At 46.0% G+C, this 22,122-nt stretch overlaps 1 protein-coding gene across 3 annotated transcripts in view; it reads right to left on the reverse strand.

Moving 5' to 3' along the window:
- Window positions 1–22,122, reverse strand: part of LOC144768018 (alpha-2-macroglobulin-like protein 1) — a 293,319-nt gene that overhangs the window by 40,480 nt on the left and 230,717 nt on the right. For all 3 annotated transcript variants that reach the window (XM_078651413.1, XM_078651412.1, XM_078651414.1), the window contains exons 25-27: window positions 15,359–15,440; window positions 13,077–13,233; window positions 2,320–2,394 (exon numbers count right to left, since the gene is read on the reverse strand). In XM_078651413.1, coding sequence (XP_078507539.1) covers window positions 2,320–2,394; window positions 13,077–13,233; window positions 15,359–15,440 — 314 coding nt within the window. The remainder of the gene's footprint in view (window positions 1–2,319; window positions 2,395–13,076; window positions 13,234–15,358; window positions 15,441–22,122) is intronic.

Below are 22,122 nucleotides of genomic sequence, written 5' to 3' on the forward strand. Positions count from 1 at the left end.
TTCTGGCAGCTATTTCGCGTTTCAGACACGATAGTTCGACGTCTCTCTGCTCATCCAGAATAATCCGACAATTCTTTAAAGGTCTCTTCAGAAAGTTTCCTCCTATTAGACGCCCTCCTCCAGCATGGCACCTCAACGTGGTATTGTCACAGCTCATGAAGCCTCCTTTTGAGCCAATTCACAGGGCAGACACCAAATTTCTTACCTGGAAGGTTATATTGCTTTTGGCCCTAACATCTTCTCGTCGTGTAAGCGATCTTCACGCTTTCACAATCAAGCCTCCATATTTGCAATTTAAGCCGGATGGAGTATCTCTTCGTACCAATCCCTCGTTTTTGCCAAAAGTGCCTACTGATTTCCATCTGAACGAACCTGTCTTCTTAAAGACTTTTTTCCCGGATCCAAAATCACCGGCAGAACAACGACTTCATTCTTTAGACATCAGACGTTGTCTAAAGTTTTACATTTCAAGGACTACCCCTTTCCGCAAATCCGATCAACTTTTTGTGGCATATGGAAGGATGCGGAGGGGACATTCAGTGACGAAACAAACACTTGCAAGGTGGCTCTCAGCAGCCATATCCTTCTGTCACCAACAAACTGGCAAGCCTTTACAGTGTCCAGTAAAGGCGCATTCGACGAGAGCGATGGCGTCCTCCACCGCCTTGTTTGCTGGAGTGCCTCTACACCAGATTTGCCGGGCGGCAACATGGTCAAGTAGGCACACCTTTACCAGACATTACTGTTTGGATTCCATCAACGAAGCGGATACCGCAGTGGGGCAAGCAGTGCTTCGCCATCTCAATAAATAAGGTGATGCCTCTGTTCCCTCCTCCTTTTCTTTCTGTGATTGCTATATGCTTTTAAGCTATATGTTTGCCTTCATTTTAAGAATCTATTAGCAATCCCAGTTCTAAGGAGTTACTGCTATCTATTCTATTCAAGCATGTGAATCTATGAAAGACACCCCTAATACTGGAGAACAATTGTTACTTACCTGTAAACAGGTGGTTCTCCAGTATTGGTGTCTTTCATAGATTCACATGCGACCCACCCTTCCTCCCCTCAGAGGCTCTTCTCCTCATGCGCTATTATTACTAGTGCTACGAAAATCTGAGGGCTTGAGCTTCTGAGGAGAAGGTTCTAGAGGGTGCTTGAGCCTGATTGGCTGCAGTTTGGACTAACATAATGACACTGATATGTTACAAATGAGTTTTTCTCTTTATAATGTCTTCCTATGGAAGTTACCATTGTAGAGGTTTTTACAGTTGTATTATCTCTATTTTTTATTATATATGATGTTATCATTTATGTTATATTAGCATTATTGCTATTTTTATATACCGTGGGACTCCCACTTCGACGACGGGGAATATTCAAGCATGTGAATCTATGAAAGACACCAATACTGGAGAACCACCTGTTTACAGGTAAGTAACAATTGTTCATCCAGAATATTGACTAATATCATGAAGGTATATTTACGGTTACATATATATTTATGATCCCAGACGCTACATCCATGTAAACATGAAGATAAGCATACTTTCAAGATAAATAGGTGTGGAGTTAAGAATGTAAATAAAACTATAGTTACTTTTATATATTTACCTTCATGATATTGTGTTAGTCTATATTCTGGATACAATATACTGGCTGGACGATATTTACAACTCGGTGTTGTGATAGAACCATGCAAATGCATAAGATGCAGTTACTAACTATGTCAGGAAAACCTTTAGCATAATAAAATGCCTCCACATGATTAATACAATAACCGCAACAGCAGCAAGTGCCTATTGGCACAAAGGAAATGTTAACAGCTATACATCTACACAAATCAATATGACCTATAATTCAAAAAGCAGCAAAAAAATATTTTGGATTTTGAACCATTTTGTTTTTCAAACATTAGCATGTTTGTTTCTCAGTATACTTTACTGGTTTGTTGAATATGCACTATGTACTAAGAAAATCCTGTCCATTACTTGCAAAGTGATCTTCTTCAGTATGGCAATAGTAGACCCTCTGAAATAAGCAGTGTGCTGAGCTGCACTTTAGTGCGCTGTTTCCAGGGTACTGGCCATCTACAAGTGTCTCCTGAACTATCCATTGAATTCTCCTTTTAGACCCTTAAACACATCTCATCCTGATGGTAAGTTGAAGATTTGCCATAACATTACTAAAAGCCTGTCAAATTTAGCATGAACACGGGGGGTTCCAATCCCCTGATCAATGTTTCAGAGGCTCTCTTCCATCCTCCTCCTCCCCAAACCAAGGTGTGTGTTAAACCATGGTAAAGACTTGAACAGGACTCACCGTATCGTTCATCCCCAGTTCGAGCATGGCTGCTGTGATGTAGGCCGAAAGCGAGAGGTTATCTTCAACGCCACCCTGTGAGAGACAGAGCACAGTTGTCACACATATAAACACACCTTTTCAGAGTTCTCTCCCACCCCTCCCTTGTCTCAGCAGTAACAATCAACATATTGTGCAGCTCTTGCTTGCATGTTAAATATCTCTAATTCAATTACTGGTGCAAAAGGCTTCTCTTCAAAACTTCTTGGTGCAACAAATGTAATCTCACCAATCTGTTGAAAATTTGGAATTTTTAGTTCATTCTGGTAAGCAAACTTTTCAGGTAGATGTGAGTCAAAGTATCTACTTTTTGTTGTAATTTATTTTATGTAATAGCAAACAAAGTGTATTGCCATTTTGCAAAACTAGTGTGGCTCCTATTGATATCAAGGATTTACAGTGACAGATCTGCACTAAAATCACACAATTTCTGTCAGCCATCTTAATAAATGCATGTATTAATGAGAGTCACTATAGGAAACTGGCTCTTTATATAGTATTATCAGAATCAGAGGAGAATATCCTGTTTTTGCCAGGGTCTTGCAAACTCATGTTTTGGAGACCCTCATTCACATTAAACTCAGGGTGTGGTATATGTTGATTATCCGCTCTGTTGGTAGGTGAATAGCATCATCATTGGGTCTTTTATCACTTGACTGCTCAGTTCTCAAAGGGATCTATGTTCCGCCACCTGGAGGGAACCCATCTGGTTTTGAGACAGTTGTGGTTAGAGAGTGAAGAAGATTAAAATTACCTCCATTCCTTAGTTCGGTCTTTCATTTACCAAGGAAGGGGCTCTCATCCTAGGAGGTCAGACACTCACATTGGGTTGCAGGCTGGCACCAGAGGCCGGTAGGTTTTCAGGGTGCACCTCTAAGGTGCCCTATGGATGCATGAATTGATAACTTCAACTTTTGAAACAGTGTGGGTTCATCAATATGAGATGTTTAAAATCAAACATCCCTATCTTCAGTGTTGCCATCATATAGCTGGGGAACTTGTTTTCACCAGTGTCCAGTACATGGTTTATAATAGTCTCCCTGGTCACCCGCAGGAATAGAACTGACCGGCACAAGGGCATATCTGCTCATGCAGATATGCCCTCACAGGTAGCATTAAGCATCCTGCCTTATGGTTGTGAGGTCTGCTGTAGGTGTGACTTACAAATAGTCCATGTAGTGTTAGGGGATATGCACAGACGTATGTGTGACATGTCCTGTGTTCACTTTTGTCTGCACCAAGACACGTAGACTGCAAAGGCAGCCTTACATGGGTTTGGTTAGGAGTACTTTAGGGTGGCACGATTTGTGGTGCAGCCCTTACTACTCCAGGCCCTTTTTAGTACCAGTTACTAAGGACTTGCAGAGGGTGCTAAAGGTTTTGCCAATTGGCGAAACATTTGTACAGTTTGGGAAAGAGATCTGGCACTAGGGACCTGGTTAGCAGGTACCCAGTGCACTTCCAGTCCAAATCACATCAAATACTGGGCAAAATACGGGGGTGACCATGTCAAAAAGGGGCACTTTCCTGCAGCCAGGTTACAATGTTTTCCCCTGACTTGATTTTACATGGCTTTGACACGTGCTGTGTCATGGACATTCCTGTGCCTTGGGAGGTATTTAATGCGTGCTGTTGGATCAGGCCAAAGTATTCCACCGAGAAACACTCCAGACCAAATAAAGACCACTCTTCCACTTTCATTCACTATCGCAAATACTAGAATTTGGCAACATAGTAACCCAAATGATGGTGGAATTGGCGGAAGAAAGAAGAGGAACAAGGCAACTATGCGTTATATTGCCTTAATCAGTTTTGGTTACTCATCTTCATGGTACGTAACAAAAAAGAACCTTACCTAACCTCAGAAGAAAGAACGAAAAGCCAGGTTTTATGTTGTGTCTGGAACATGGAGTGCAGGAGGAATTATTGGTCCAGAGTCATGGGTGAAGGATACACCACCTCCCTGGTTTGTCAAAGTGGTGGAAAGTTATAAACTGACCATTGGTTTATAGTTTCCTAATTCTTTATTGACTCTTACTACTGATGCAATTAGGCTTTGTGTGACTACACTAAACACTGCCCTCAGTTCCTTTCTCCCTCCTGAAAAATAACTTTATTCTTCTGTTGTCCAGTCAACTGTTCAATCTGGAAATCCATTGCTGGCAAACAGCTACTTCCGTTTGTTATTAAAAAAAAAAAAATTACTACATTTTTATCAACAGGTAATCTCGCATAATTCTTGATTACAGGCTTTCACGTAGTGTCTTCCTACAGTTATGCTTTTTCACCAGTTCTGCTTTCCGCAGTTATGTTTTTTTGTGCTTGTGTTTTTTACATGAGGTATGTTCTTATGTACAATGTTACCATGCGATATGGGCCAATTTCAATTCATGTAAAAGGTGTAATCTCCTACAATTTTCAGGAAAACTGCCCGCAATACATGTGAAAAATAAATCACAATTTTGCCTACCCCGACTTAAAATCAGTTTTTTCCATTGAAATAAATGTACGATACATACCCTTCCTAAAGAAGATAAGGCTTTCTGCAATTGTGTTTACATTTCTCTACAACACACCATGATTGGAGCATCTCTTCAGTCCTCATGCACCCCCCCAACACTTACTTATAGGTCAATTTCTAATATTCCCTCCACCCCAGAGGTTAATCTGTAAAAAAATAAGTGCCAGAGCTTTCATCAGAAGGCAGCTTGCCCCAGCCCATTTCTCCTGTTAGCGCTGCCTAAAACAGAACAAACTACAAACCTTGAAAGTGGGGAGAGGGGGTGGCACCATGGCCAGAGCGGTCGACTCCAGAGAACCAGGTTCAAGTCTCGGCTGAACATCCTGTGATTCTTGGCAAATCCCTTAATCTCCCCATAAATTAATGTGTCCTTAACTGGGGCTTCTGAAAAGTGCTGGTGTTGATGATTAAGTGCCGGTGCTGAGCACGGGAAACCACCGGCTCAAATTAAGCACTGCTACACACCCAAACAAACACTCAGTAACAGCCTCCAAGGACCTCAATGAGTTCTTGGTGACCTCATCAGGGGTGTGAAACAAATGAATACATTCTAAATTCTGTAGTACAATGTAATGCAATACATGCAGTGGTGTTTGTCAACAATGCAAAAGCATGCACTAGCAGCAATTGGGACTGCAATATGACAATGGCAGGGGTCATCCTTGAAGATTGTTCGTGAATGTGTAGACACTAATAAAATTTACAGCAAAGAAAGGATCTGAACTCTTCAATGATTAGTGGGAGAAAATTCATAGTACACTGTCTTAATACAGCAACTAATCTCTTGCAACACACTAAAACACTCTAAAACTGTGGTTCTTAACCTGAAGACCAAGGTACCCGTAGGGAGTCACAACAAGTTAATAAAGAAATCATGAATGCAAAAGCAAATATTTTATAATTAAAAAACACTACGTAAAATTGAAGGAAATTAAAATATAAACATTAAGTTGGTTTCCTTAGCTTCATTGGTGGGAGCAGTGTAAAGAAAGTAAATAAACAGAATCTAGCATGGACGATTGTTGGCCTCAATTAGAGCACTAATAAGTTTTGACAATAAGAGAGTATGCATTAGGAGCTATAAAACAAAGTGACATGCTATAGTCTAGCGTACGAGTTACTTACCTTCGGTAACAATGTATCTGGTAGAGACGATTCTAGCAGCAGATTCCTTCACGTAGAATTATCCCCCTGCGTGAGACTGGATCCGGAAAACTTTTTGCCACAGCCTCTCCGTGTGCTGGGAGGGGACGGCACGACGCGACTCCGCCCCTGCGTCATCCGCGCACATGACGTCAGCGAGGTCACATAAGTCGTCCCCCCCCCCCCACCCCCCCGGCGCGCCTACGTCAGTTTTCTTCGGAGAACTTTACCGCGGCACAACGCGGATCCATCAGACAAAACTGTGAGAGTATAGGAACAGTGTGCGAAAGAGTAAAAAACGATGATGGGGAACAACACCAGAAGGGGCAGTGCCAAAAACTGCAGTACCCCAAGCAGGGGAAAAGAATAAGGAACAGAGCATAGCCCTGAACAGCAACCCTGCCAGCACCAAGATAGCCCCCCCCCGGGTCAGAACACATATAACAGGACCACAACCCCAACCAATTACAATGAAAGGGGAACCAGTTTGGGACAAACAAGGCACGACAAGACTCCCAGACAGCCCCAACACAGAATGTGACAACCCCTGTAAGGAACAAGGGCAGAGGCCCAACCAAAAGACCCCAATCTAGAGGATACCAGATGGACCAGGACCCCTAGCAATGAAAGGGGCAAGAGAGGGGGTGGATGGCCCAAACCTGGGGCAACTAGAACACAAAGGCACGGAAGTACCTACAAACCGGCCCTTCAAAGCGCCAAAAGGGGAGGAAAGAACAAATAAACAGGAGGAACATTCTGCCAGACAACAGCGACAGAATGCACACACTGAAGACATAGCCACCCACCGGGAGGCGAATGCAGAAGACCAAGCCAATGGATTCTCGCAGAACAGGGAGGAAGGGCGGGCCGTGAAGGATTCTGCGGCTAGAATCTACCAGATACATCGTTACCGAAGGTAAGTAACTCGTACATCTGATAAAGACTACTAGCCGCAGATTCCTTCACGTAGAATAGATACCCAAAGCCATACCCAAGGGGAAGGAGGGTCTGCGCGAGGACCCCACCAGTCTGGTTATAAGAGAAAGTCTCACAGGGCCGAGTCCCAAAGACAGGACGAGGAGCCCCGTCCCTCAGGTGAGGGGAACCCCCTCAAGCAGAAGACCACCAACCCCGAAGGGGATGCGGGAAAGGAGAAAAGAAGAAGCTGCCCGTCCTCGCTCAGCAGAGGAAACAAGGCAAGGTAAAAAAGGAGGCTAAAGCACCCCACGCCCATACAGGACAACAAAACGTCCGCCCCAGGCCAAAGGAAGAGGAGCACCGAAGGAGAAGAGCAACCTAGAGAATCCAAGGAGAAGAGGCAGAGCAAAGGCAAGCCACCCTCCCAAACATACCCAGCAAAGCGGACAGCCAAGCCTAACACAGCCAGAAGGCAAAGTCCAGACAGAACGGCACCGTCCGCAATAAGCAGGCGGAAGCCGAAAAGGGCAGCTCAAGGACACCCAGAAAGAACCGTCCCGCGCCCTGCAGGGATAGACTGCACCTGAAAGGGAACAAGAACTCAGGGACCATCTCATCCCACAGGGAGGCGAGGAAGAACTGAGTGCAAGACCTACTGGAAAAAGCGGACAAGGCATGGATGACTGTCCCACCAAAGCACCAGGAAGGCACAATGGTGCAGAAAAACAGCAGGTCAGCACCAGCAAGTGCAGCCAGACGCCGAGAGCAACACGGAGGGATGCACTCAGGGCCAGCCAGACATGAGCCGACGACAGAGCAAGAAGGCGAGAGGGGTCCAGAGACGCTCCAGGGAGGAGTCCGCACCCATAGTCCAAAGGAAGTGGAACCAGGCAGAACCAAGACGCCTGGCCGCAGACAGCAGGCCAGACCAAGCGAACAGCGCAGTTACCCCGGAGAAGGACACCTCGGGGCTGAATTCAAGCCATACCAAGCCATCAGCAAGAGGGCTGCATCTGCAACATACCTTAACGCCACGGAGAACAGAGGTCCAGAGGCAAACACAACTCCCCAGCGCATAACAGAGCTATATAACAGCTACCACTGCCCCACATAGGGAATGTTATGTCCCAAAATATGGTAATGTCTTGGGAACAAACGTCCACAGCAGAGGGCAACAGGAAATACCTGCAGAAAAACCCCGCAGAAGGCTTGTCAAGCAGCCAGAGAGAAAAAACAGTAGTCTCAGGGCCAGCATGGTGTAGAAAACTCAAAGCAAAAACAAACAGTCAAGAAGGGCCGGCCAGCGGACAACAGAACACAGTCCCAACAAGGAGGACTCAAGTGGTCATGAAGCACAAACACACAACTGGGGCGACCTGCCCCAACGGAAGAACACCTCAAAGAACCAGATCAAGTCGCAGGTCACTGAGGGGGAGAAGAAGGAGGAGGACAAAGCCCCGCCAGGAACCTCTGAATGGCAGAGTCCGCAGGGGCGTGGAACAAAAGAGAACCATCAAAGGGAAGGTCCACCAGCTGTTCCCAACATTCTCCGGGAACACACTGTCTCGAAGCCAGGCATGGCGACGAAGGGCAACCGAAGAAGCCATGGCACGACCCAGCACCTCCGAGATGTCCAGAGCGGAGCCAAAAATAAACGCCCCCAGCTCCCGGCCATCCAGCACATGATGCCTCAGATCAACACAGGCACCCTTCTGAGAAGCAGCAGACATAAGGGACTCTGCCGAGACCCAAAAACATGAAGTGGCCCTAGCCAGGACACACAGCGTGTTAAGGGCCCGCAGAGCCGCACGTGTTGAGGCGAACATATTGCGCCCCTAGGAGTCCATCCAGCGGGCATCCCTTGACGGGGGAGAAAACAGCGTCGGCAGAGGGGGAAAGGCATTCTGCAAAAGAGGGCCCCTGGTAGAGGGGTGGAGGGAAAGACAAGCCGGCACGCGGCGCCAGATGGTGGCAGTGCAGAAGGTGTTGGGGCATCGGGTTCCCCGAAGCAGGATGGCCCCAAGTCCCCAAGAGAGAAGAATGGAGTGAACCCTCGAAGGGAAGCAGCATCTCCCTAGCACCAGAGCCCTGATGGAGAACCTCCTGAAGATGGTTTGCGGGGAACTGGGTATCTGGATCACCCATGCACAAAATTCCCATAGACGTGGAAACAGCGTAAGTGGAGGCTGCACCCGCCTCCGTAGGGCCTCCGTAGAGGCGTCCGAGGACGAGTTCAATGACCCGACGTCATCCTGGCACCGTACAGTCCGCAATCCAAGGCAGGACTTCTTCGTCCGACTCCAGGAAAGATGCTGGAACGACCTCCGCCACAGCGCTCGGCGCAGTAGACCACGGCTGGGCCGGACCCGGGGTGGCAAAGGGGCGCCGGCCTAACCTCCAATGAGGCAGCCTCCTGCGTGGAGGAACAAGAGGGACCCGGGGAGGGACGAGGAGTCCCCCGCCAGCCTCGACCCGTGATTGGACGAGAGGGGCCCTTCGCCAACCTCTGTGGCGCTGCCAGGGCCAGTCGGCGCCAAAGCGGCATCACATTGGCCTCAGACAAGATTGCCTCCTGTTCAGAGGACCGAGGGGGACTCGCGGGTGCGACCCGAGCCCCGGCGACTTCCTGCGACACCATAGGGACTCCTGTGGGAGTTTGCGCCGTAGCAGAGGCGCCATGGTCCGAAGGAGGGACCCCCAAAGAGCCGCACCCCAATAGGACCGCATCCTCCGAGCCTGGATTCGAGCCAGTCGGCGCCGGGGCCGGAGTCACCGGCGATGCCACGGAGCGCCCCGCACACTGCAAGGGATCTGCTGACATTCCAGGAAGGGAAGGAAGAGGAGGAGAAGCCAGCGAGGCCTGCAAAGCAGCTGCATATGTCTCCATCTGGGCTCTAGTTGCCCCCCGCCGGGAAACGGTGGATAGGGGGACAACACGCGGGCAGCACCCCCCACGGAGAGCCCATGCCCCCAACAGCGCGGAAACTGACCCTTGGGGACAAACTGCGACACTTACCGACAGGTGAGCGACGCTCCTGTGACCTCAAAGAGGGGCGATGTCGGTGAGGGAAGTAGCGGGTTCGAGAACCCTCCGCAGGGGCCTGGCGGGGTGACCTGGACATGTGAGCCGAAAGAAGTTTCATCCGGCGTTCCAGCCTGGACTTCATTTTCATCTGCTGGCATGCCTCACAATCGGTGGAGTTGTGGTGTTCCCCTAAACACCACATGCAGATGAGGTGAGGGTCCATCGCCAATATCCGGCGTCCACAAGGCGAGCACGTCTTAAAGCCCCAAGGCATTCGCACACAGTCCACACACATACGCAATAGCGTAGAGGGAAAAAAGGCATAAACAGGGTCAGAGCACGAACCGTATCCGCGTTGCACGCGGAAAAGGAAATAACTGACAAAGGCGCGCCGGGTGGGACTTACGTGACCTCGCTGACGTCACATGCACGGATGACACAGGGCAGAGTCTCCTGGTGCCGCCCCCACCCCCGGCGCGCGGAGATGCTGTGGCAAAAAGTTTTCTGGATCCAGTCTCACGCCTGGGGAGAATTCTACGTGAAGGAATCTGCGGTTAGTAGTCTCTATCAGATATATCACTTTACTGTTTAGAAAACAAATAGAAATATTGAAAAGCTCCAACCTTTCCATTAAAATAAAATTTCAATAAATACATTATTTGTAAGTTGTGTATTTGTTGGACATTGACTTGTTTCTGTAATTTCTATATTGTTATGAGGTTGAAATTTGCTCAGGCAGGCATTCTCAGCTTCCTGTACAAATTCCATGGGGGTCCGTAGAAATAAAAAAGTTAAAACAACGCTGCCCTAAATGGCCTTTTCAAATGTGTGTTTTGTGTCTGAACCTTAGACAAGTGGTAGAATTCCTGGAAGCCGGAAATAACGGTGCATTGATATACATCACAGTGCATTCTTATTACACTCTACTTATATAATAAAATGACGTTGCAATTCTCCTTTAATTATGTTTCATTCAACAAGCTTCCATCGATTTCATTCTTAATCTTCCTAGTCGTTGGCACATATCCTCAACAATGTCCTCTCTTCACTCGCTTCCGTATCCTAGCCACATTATTTTCAAATCTCTCTGATTCACCCCTGAATCGAACTTGTCGCTCAAAGAACACATTGGCAAGAAGATCAAAACAGTCTAGTTCAAACTCTCTCTCCTGAAAAAAGTGTAATTGTTTCCACCAGGAGAAGACTTCAGAACAGTTCAAGCCCTAGCCCTCTCCCATGTTGATGAAGGCAACACCCAGCTGAGCAGCATCCCAGAGACCACCATTGCTCCTCTGGTAGACATCCTTCAATCAGCAGGATGGCTCATCAAGTGCCTGGAGCAGACTGATGACCTCAACCCTCATTCCTAACAGTGGTGGCTCCTCCGCTAAGGTGGAGAAGCGTAGCCCCACTACTCACTGAGGGGTCTAAACTAAAAAGTACAATGATAATAAGGAATATGCTACTTACCAGTATGCATCTGTTCTTGGCATGTAGAGCTGCAGAGTCGTACACTTAGCAATAGATCGCCAACACCAGGTGGCGATCTATTGCTAAGTGTACGATCTGCAGCACATATGCCTCGAACGGAATATGCTACTTACCAGTATGCATCTGTTCTTGGCATGTAGAGCTGCAGAGTCGTACACTTAGCAATAGATCGCCACCTGGTGTGCAGCTCATATGCCTCGAACCTGAAGTTATAGCGCGGCTCTCCTGATGTGGGGGAGGAGTGGTTGTGCACTCTATAAAGTGCACATGAATGTTTAACCGCCCCTTTGCATTACGCCTGCATGGAGAACATGCCCAGGCCCCCATTCCCTGGCTGAGGGCTGAACCACAGCGCTCAGACAATCACAACGCTGGATTGCAGCATTGTGATTGGTAAGCACCCTGGCTTCCCTGAGCCAATCGCAAAGCTGCATTGCAGCATTGTGATGGCTGTGGGGAGCCTGGGTGCTTCCTGGTCCCCGGAAGAGACTCACTTGACGTGGGAGAGACTCGGCAATGGAAAGTTGGTACGAGATCAGGTAAGTGATTTTTTTTCACGTTTTGTATTCAAACCCTCCATCACCCCCCCCCTCCTCCGTGCCACTTTCTAAAGTTTTGACAGTGGCTCCCCTGCAAGCCTGGCATGACTACAAGAAATTCCACACCAAGAACCCTGTTTACCTAGCTGACGAAATATTAAAATTGGTAGGTTAACACCAAACAAGGAGTTTCAATATCACCAGAAACCCTGCAATATATTGAAAAGAAAATGAGATTTCCTAGCCTATGCTCCAGAGCCACAGCCCCTCCTGAATTAGAACAGTACCAACCCTACTACAATTCAAGAAGAAAGTAGAAGCTCACCTCTTCAAGAAAACTACCTGAGATAGGCTCAGTTCCCACCGCTTCAACCTTTCCTCCCTGGGCCTTGGCCCCTGTACAGGGCATTATCACTAGCCAGCTAGGTTTATGCTTTAGAACGGCAAAAGTGCACATACATAAACTCAATTCTCTGTGCTTTGCCATCATGCATTTCATGAACAAGGACCCAGGTATCTTCAGTTCAAATTTCAGCATGATTCTCCTTCTTCCTCTCTCATTTCTGCCTCTCCTTTTTTTTATCTCACCTAGAATAGGTTATTCTCAAATTGTGGGGTCATTGTTCACGTTTCTAGAGGTGAAACACTGGCACTCTCTTCCTTTTTCTATCCCTCACTATCCATCTGATTGGTCGATCTTGCCTCAAATCTCTGAAAGCTCTACTTTCCTGTTCCTCATTTTAATTAACCTACTTTGTGATTCTACAGCCCCTTTCCTTCAGTGGCAGCATACCATGCTGGGTGACACTTGTGCTTTATAAACATCTTTCATCAATAAAAATAATGCAAATCTCCTCAGAGCTCATTGACTTTGTAAAAGAACTGGGACATCGTCCACATTCCTCTACAACTCTTCAATGACTGGTAAGACCCTCATAATGGGCAAGAGAAGAGGTCTTATCTTGTACTTGCAAGCAAAATTAGAAGTATTCACTTCCACTTGACATGCTACTACATTAAAGCCCAAGGAAAGGCAACGTTCCTGGAAGAGGTAAGGCACCATTTTGTGGAGCCTTCATACCTTTAGAGCGTTGTTTAAGAGTTTGCCAGAACTGTTGAAGCCGCCGCTCTCCACTTGATGCTCCTTGAGATGGCTGAGGGCTTGCTGGATGTACACCTTGTCAATGTATATGTAGTCCTGTGCCTGACCAAAGGACTTCATGACGAAAGCAGTGAGCCTGAGGAGACAAAATGAGAGGGTGAGAATGATGGAACATAGTAGCTATAGAGAGATGGAGGGAAAGATAGGGGAAGGAATGAGATGAAGGAAAGGAAAAGTGTGAGAGTTGACAAGGAACATGAAGAAACAGGAGCAATGATCCTGGAGAGAAGATAAAATGTGGCAAATGGTGACGCCAGGTGGGAAAAGGGCGGCTTGTAGATGTTGGGTCAGGATTGCAAAAGGACAGGCAAGAGGGGAGAAAAGGAGGTAAAGAGAATAGAAGGATGACACAGTGATTTAACTGGAAGGGGATGTGGAGGTAAGGGAATGGCAAATACAGGTAATGATATACTTGGTGACGATCTGAGAAAAGGGGAGGCGAAGACCTGAACTAAAATGGCGTGTTATACCACAGTGGTTCCTTAATATTGATTTTAGCAGAGCTACCATGACATGATGAGTCTAATGTCTGAGTTACCCTGTTCCCATGTTCAGGTAGATTGGTGTACACAAACCAGCTGTCTGGAGAAGCTTGCAGGGCACTAGGGATACATAGTTTGTCAGATTACCAACTTTAATGAGCACTAATCTCACACCCAAGGCTTTAGGGAGTGGTACTAGAGTGTGTTGAGATGACTATAAGATCACGGATGCACTATACTGTGAAACAGCTCATTGTTGTTAATTCACATATAGAAGGAAGAAGGACAGTAAATCCTAGTCGGTGCCCCATCCCACAAGCCGGAATCTGATATTCAAGAACTGGCTCCTGTCATGGGAAAGGATGCAGGTCCAGTATTCCTAGCACTCCTGAGGGGCAAACACTGACTAGACAAACTTACTCAACAGGTGCAGTTATGGGTGTAAATTAAGCAAAAGTTCAGGCATAACAGAAATTAAATTACGTACTCTTTTTTGTGTACGAAGACAAGGGAAAAATATACAATAAAAAGGTCTGTGCGCCATCATCCTTCCTCAAATCACTACTCGTGATATTAGGTGCTGAGAAAATGGATGAAGGACCTCCACCGGGGAACAAGGTACAGCTGGATGTTTAGGCAAGGGTCCCAAGTCATTTCCTTCAAACATCTAATGTGTGGGTGGCCTTGAAGAGGTTTGCCAGTGGCCTTTGATATGGTCCAGGGGCTGGAGCAGGGCTATCTCCACCCTGTCCATGGGGCTCTCTTTCTCGGTGTGTGACTGTAAACAGAAAGGTGTTTCTTATATCTTTCCAGGTGAGATTCACTGTATGTCTACCTCACATTTGGGATCACTACTCTGCCCCCCCCCTTCTTCCCCTGCCTCTCTCTCCTTGCTAGAGGATGTTTCAGAAGTTTGTGCCTTTCCTTGTGCACCATCTTAGCCATTGTGCCCATATGCAAAAGACTGCTATACCTGACAATTACTGATTTTTTCTTCTCTTCTTCTTTCAGCACTCACCGACTGAATGCCATCTTTTTGATGTTCCCTTCTTTCTGAGTACTGTTAGCAGGAATATTTCATATCACCATTCATTCCCCCATCCTTTAATATGTGATTCCTTGCGCTCTTATTCTTTCATTCATCCACGGTATTTATTTATTTATCCATTTTAAAACTTTCATGCATTCATTTTTCCACACTTGTATGTTTCATCATCCATCCATCTATTTCATGCTAACACTCCTATCCACCCACCCACCCATTCATTCTCTTCTTTTTTATTCATGTCTCTTTACAAACAGATTCATCAACTCTTCCCCCCTTGTCCCTTTACTCATTCAACCATACAAGTATTCATGCATCCTAAAACAATCACTCACCGATTCAGTCATCCATATTCCCACTTGGATTTATTCTTCCATCTATCCAGATTCCTATCCTCATTCATCTCATTGTTTTATCACTGGATTCATGTGCAGTTCCATTGATTCATTCATCCAACAACCCACCCACCCACCCTTCCATCCATCCATCCATCCAACCATCCCACCCATCCATCCATCCATCCATCACAAGATGTGATTGAAACAGGAGCAACTCCTGACACAACAAATACTGACCATTTGTGAAAAAAACTGCACTGAAAAGAGCCCCCTCCATACACTTCCCTGGCTCACTTTTACAAGTGGGTAGCAAAACAGGTGTACAGACACACGTACCAGGTGTTTCCCTCCTGATCGCTTTTGCCGAAGGCGCTGTAAGACCCATCATCGTGCTTGTAGTTGAGCTGCCTCTGGTACCCTGCAGAAAGAGAAATCATTTAAATTTTTTGAAAGGACATTTATTCTGCTGCCTGGAAGTGACATCATATCCATAGTCATTGGAGGGGAAGGGCCTCAAAGCTGTTTGAGGGAATATGTAAAGAAAGAAAAAAGGCAAGATGTTCTGAAGTATCTTGTGAAAGAACCATACGCGACGGGTGTCTGTCGAAGTAATTCTGTAGGTTTATTCACCAAAAACAACACACGACCATCCCGGCGTCTCGCCTAGGCAGATTAACGTCTGCCTCGGAAAGACCCACCAGCAGCATCATCGTGGCGACTTTCCACCAACATGGGGTTCTGTTGCAAACCCACAAAACGGAGGCTTTCCACCTTTGTCAACACAGCGGACTTTAAGCCCGATTTTCAAGATGACCAATGTGTAAAAGATGCCCCATAGTAATTGTGGGCCCAGTTCACAAAGCTGGTTTTATCTATGGGTCCGAACTACAGGAGCAATTCCTTGATTCACCAGAGTAATTTAGGGGCATAATAACAAGCAGCAGCGATAATCATCGCTGGCCGCGCTGAGCGAGAAAATAGTTATCGCCGACTATCGCAGAAATTTATCGCCATTCTAACGCTGTATTAATAACGCATGGCGAAATGGCAATAATTTCCCAGCTATAGCAGTGTTTTCCATGGAACATCACTGGTTTTCCAGCGATGTTCCATGGAAAACGGCTATAACCTTGCTGATGCGATCCTGTGGTCGTATCAGCATAATCCACCCCCATTGATAAGTATAGCTAAGTCTGCATTTAAGCAGATGTTAGTTTTTGGCTGAAATAGTGGTTTTCTCCAAAAACTAACGTCTGCTAAAATGCGTGGGCAGCCTTGGAAATATCGCGATGTGCAAATCCGCGATATTTAATGATAATGATAATGACATTTGTAAAGCGCTCAAATACCAAACATGGTGTCTCGGCGCTAGAACCAAGAGCAAAGCCCCGACCGACTCCTCTCACTGAAACAACCAAGTTTTCAAGTATTTCTTAAAGCTCAGAAGAGAGCTAGCCTTCCTAATCTCAGGAGGCAGCAGATTCCACAGCTTAGAAGTGCCATAGTGAAAACTCCGACCTCCCCAGTGCAAGGTCCGAATCTTCAGCACCAGTGGACCGGAGTGGGCTCAGCGAGCTACCCTGTGGTACCACATAAAAAGTTCCTGCAAAAACAACGGATCTTTTTGTGTCAAGGCCTTAAAGGCCACACAGAGCGCCTTAAATTTGATTCGCTTTACCACTGGCAGCCAGTGTAGCTTCCGAATTTCTCCCGCAATGGGTTTATGCCGGGGAAGACTCAGCAAAAGGCGAGCCGCTGAGTTTTGGACTGCTTGAAGTTTCCTCAAACACTGCTTTTGGACATTCAAATAAAGTCCATTGCAATAATCCAATTTGGACTGTATGAGAGAGGTGATAACCACTTTCTTGGTTTCTTCAGGAATATAAGGAAGAATCTTCTTAATTTTTTTAACAGGAAGTAGGAAGCCGAGACAATGGCATTAGTTTGTTGAATACATGTTAATCTGTTGTCAAACAGGATGCCCAAATTTCTGGTCTTATCTGATGGAATGGGCGGCAGTCCCATTTCTGCAGGCCACCAAAGATTACTCCAGGCTGGTTGTAAACTGGCAAAAATCAACACTTCTGTCTTATCGGAGTTTAACTTGAGGCAGTGTCTGCTCATCCAGATGTTAATGGCGGGCATGCAGTTATGGAATTGCACCGCAGGGGAGCTCTGTTTTCTGTGAGCTGCAACCACGATCTGGGAGTCGTCAGCGTAAGATGTTAATGAGAAGCCATAGCCTCTAATTAGTAACGCCAGTTCAGTGACATAAACATTAAACAGTGGGCTCAGCGAGCTACCCTGTGGCACGCCGCAAGGCAGCACATAAGGCTCCGAATTGAACCCATCGAGCGACACCGTTGATCTCCTCTCCTGTAGAAAGGAGGCCAGGAGGGCCAACGCCATACCTTCTACACCTAAAGTTTTTAATCAGTGGATCAGGAGAGCATGATCAACAGTGTCGAATGCGGCAGAGAGATCGAGCAAAATCAATGCCTCTGTACCTCCACTGTCCATAACAGCTCTGATTTCTTCAGCCGCCTTAATAAGTGCCGTCTCAGTGCTGTGCTCTTTGCGGAAGCCAAACTGAGTGGTCCAGCAGCCCATTATCCTCGATAAACTGAGTCAATTGGACACTCATAATCTTGTCCACAATTTTAGCTGGGAGAGGGAGGCGATAGTTCGATGTCAAAGAGGCGTCTAAAGTGACTTTCTTAAGAAGCGGAAGAACAGAGGTCTCCTTCCAACTTATAGGGAAACTGCCTGAGGAAAACATTCTATTGAAAATGTCTGCCAGTACAGGACTCACCAAATCAGCTGGTTCAATCAAAAAAGCTGGAGAACACGGGTCCAATGGAGAACCTGATTTAGAGGCCAAAATATAATGGTTCACTGTGTCGGCTGACACCGGGGAGAATTCTAGGAGCCTGCACATGTCGACTGGCAGGATCTGTGTATTGGAAGTTGGGTGGGCATTCAAACAATCTTTAAAATTGCCAACAATATCCAGCACTTTGCTTTTGAAATTGGACGCCATGTCATCAACAAACTGTTGATTGCCCAGCTTATTTAAAGCCTTGGGGACCGTAAGTTTATTTATAATTGAAAACAGCTCTTTTGAGGAATGTTTCGCAGAGTCAATCTGAGTTTTAAAATATTTACTTTTCTCAGTAATTCCAAGCGCTTTATATGATCTGAGGGCTGTCTTATAAATCTGTTTATCATTATCAAGGTAATCCATGCGCCAGCGACGTTCCATACGAGGGCATTTCTGTTTTTCAGTTCAAAGGAGATCAGAAAACCATGGTGCTGCTCGGTTAACTGAAATGTTCTTAATAGGAACTGCTGCGCTAATGGCCTCAAGTAGCCAGCTGTTGTAGCTGTTGACTGCTTTATCACTGTTGGCGCAGCCTGGGGGAACGGAACTTAATAAGCTAGTTTGAAGGACAATTTTGTCCACTTTACTCCAGGCTCTGCGGGGGCTGCCTTAGGTGGTATGCGACGTTTACAACGCAACCGTTACAACGCCGTTCCATTACGACGCGGTCATAACAACGAAAGTTGTTACAACGAATTGTGCTGGGGGGCGCTCAAGGATAGTAAATCATTTAATTTACTATCACAACACCTTCCCTACTATCCACGGGGACTGGTGTTGGAATAGTAAATAAAAAATGTTTAATTTGCGCCCCCCCAACGCAAGTCGTTGTAACGACTTGCGTGGTTACAACCGCGTTGTAATGGAACGCGTTGTAAAAGTGTGCGTCGTAATGACGTACATCCGCCTTAGGTATAGCCTTGTTGACCTGCTGATAGATACTCTTAGGGAAGGTAAAGCTAATGAGTGAATGATCTGACCAGGGGAGAGGAATCCCTTCTTTAACTTTGAGCCCCTGAAAGGAAGAGAAGATCCCATCCAGCGTGTGCCCCGCCTCATGAGTGGGAACACCGACCAGTTGGGCCAGCCCTGCTGCACCTAGAGTATCCAAAAGCACAGCAGTCTTTTTACTTGTGGGGTCCTCCAAATAAAATTTAAAATCGCCCAGAATGGTAAATTCCTCATTAGCTAATACTGTTTCAAGCATTTCATTTAGATTATTTAGGAATGTGGCTTTAGACCCTGGTGGCCGGTACACAAGAATGCCCTTAAAGGAGATGTTAGCGCTGAGTTTAACCGTAAAATGCAATGCTTCGCAGCCGGAAAATTGGATAGGATGGATCGAGACAGTGTAGCAATCTCTAGATATGATTGCTACTCCACCTCCTCTCCTGCCCATGGGCCTATCCATCTTAACAAAGCTGTACCCGACCGGGGTAGCAGTAATGAAATCAGGGTCCGAGGCCACATCGGCCCATGTTTCTGTTCTGAACAATATGTCTAGCCTCATATTTTCAATCAATTGGGCTATTTCATACCTATGATTCCCCAGTGACTGGGCATTGATAAGCCCACCCTGTAGTAAAGCCTCAACTCGCCGGCTGTCATTCACAGTAGACAGATTTGCAACCTGAGTTGTTCTAGCGGTCGAGAAGGCAAAGCCACAGCATCGACATCTACAGTTGGTATTTAGAGCACATACCTCACAGCCCTCCCTAGATTGGTAGAGAGCATAGAGTTCCTCCTTAGAGTATTTTATAATACTTTTATGGAAACCCGCAGCGTTCTGTGCACTCGGCGCGGGCCAGGCGCGGACGGGCGCAGAGGGGCTTGCCTAAAGCGCGCCCGCTGCGCGCGTCCGCTGCGCGTCCGTTGCATGTGGGGCTAAATACCTTCTTCCGGCGAACGACTAGACCGCGTCCTGCCGGAAGTAGGGATTTACAAGGTTGTACTGCCCAGTGACGCCCACTTTGCATCTCATTAGAGATGCAAAGGGAGGTGTCGTATAAAAGGGTGCTAACATGCGCTAATACATGCTATCACCCTCTTGTAAATAGGGCAATATTTTTATCTCTGCTTTTTTATCTTTAAAAGCCAAAAAGGCGGAGATATGGTCCTTGTAAATATGCCCCGTAATTTGCACCCATGCTCTCTCCCCCAAAGCATAGCCTCTTAATCTTTCTGATTCTCAGACTTGCATCCTTATATTGCTCACGTTACAGAACTTCTTTCTTTTTCTTTGAGTGCTCCACGAGAGTGCATGTTTTTCTGGGATCTCTCCATCATGTGCTGCTTCTTCCCCACCAAATCCCAGAACTCCTGTCCCAGAGTGCTTCCTGCTGCTCTCTCTCCTCTTTTGCTCTCTCCTTTATGTGCTGTTTTTTTCTTTGACCGCCCCTCCAAATCCCATCGTATTACTCCCTCTTTCCCAACCCTGCCCAGTGCTGCCTCCTCTTTGTCTTTATTAATATGTTTTTTTTATTATTCTGCCCCATCTGTTGCTCCCCTCATCTGCTGTCTGTTGCTTCCCTCCAACCACCACCTTCATGCTCCCTTACCTGTGATGTTATAGTTAAATGTTGAAATGAGAGAAGAATTAACATTTAAAAAAACAAAAAAACACTGAAGTGTGCCAGTTAGAGTTTAGTTAATTAACATTAACTTGTGCCCCATCAAGTACTGATTATTAACTCGCATATCACCATGGGACAGTGGTACTCATTAGCAATTTGAACAATACTGTTCTTTAAATCTAACAAGTGCTGTCAATAATGTTGTCATTTAACACATAAATAGTGATGCAAATTATTATGTACAGTAACTCACCTACCACGGGCGATGATTAGATAATTCAGGATGGAGGGGGTGCCTTGAAAAGCTTGGGAGCACCAACAAACCTAAGAGTTTTGGGGTAGTCACAAACCTCTGTGTGGCCCATCCCTGCCCTGGAGACTATCAGGGATTTACTCCTATCTAGGGCAAGAATAAATTAATCCCACTGTGGGAAAATAACAAACCCAAAATATATCAGGATTTAAGGGAAAGGGCTTCTTCACAGAAAAAGGTGAATATCAGGTAAACTTAGGTAAATATTGTGAAAATAAGATATTGCTCCAGTCTTTGTGGCCCACAACTGGACAACCTGCAAAACTCAATAAAGGACAGACACCTAGAATGCAACAACCAGGTGGTATCAGGACTTTAATGTTTCACAATAGGTGATAGAATATGGAGCTGACCCAGAATATACACATGGACTATGGCAAGGAAGGGATGAGTAGGGGGTGCAGGCTGTATAAAAAGTAAAGAGTCTCCGTGCGGGGTCCAGCTCCCAAGATATTGTTTAAAACAATGAGGCCAAATTGTGCGTTTCACATCACAATTATTAATTACCTTGGCTTAAATCATTGTTTTTTAGGCAATTCTGAAAAGAAACTCATGAAATATTTGACATGCTTGTATGCAATGCCAGATACATCAGATCCACCCAGGGGGCATTGAAGGGATCACCTTTCCAATAAACCTTCGTTAAATGTTAGCACAATGGAGTATTCCTCAAGTTAGGTTTCCTAGAAATTGGCTTTAAAGTCAAAACTTTTAATAGCAGTTTGTGTAATTTTGGTATGCAATCGTACATAGCCTCCAATCATTGAAAGATCTATTTAGCAGGTTTATTCAAATCTACCTTCAAACTTTTCATGAAAGAAGGCATATATTAAGACAGAATCTACTGGAAGGAGGCAGGACGGGAAATGACAAATTACAAAATCTCATTCACCATGTTCGACAGATCCTACAATCTCAGACACTTGAAGTTCAGCTGGGGTTACTGTGACACTACAGGCAGACAGCAGGCATGGCCATAAGACTACACCAGTCTTCCAGACTGTTGCTTCAGGCAGCAGCCCTGATGATATTTGTCAATATAGATGAAGAACAGCCTCCACATAAATCATAAAATTGCAGCCAAAGCATCCATTGCCCTCTGGCATCAATATGAATGTCAGCAGCCCTACATGCCAAGAACAGATGCATACTGGTAAGTAGCATATTCCGTTCGAGGCAAGTGGGCTGCTGAATTCATATCTGTGCATAGACTGTATAGCAGTATCTACTCTAGCGGTGGTTACCTGTGCCAGCTGCAGCAGTTTGAAAAAGAGTTTTGAGGACAGCCTGACCTACAGCAGCTTGCTGCTTTGCTTGATCGTCTACACAGTAG

The sequence above is a fragment of the Lissotriton helveticus genome, chromosome 7, assembly GCF_964261635.1.
Source record: "Lissotriton helveticus chromosome 7, aLisHel1.1, whole genome shotgun sequence".
Lineage (NCBI taxonomy): Eukaryota > Metazoa > Chordata > Amphibia > Caudata > Salamandridae > Lissotriton > Lissotriton helveticus.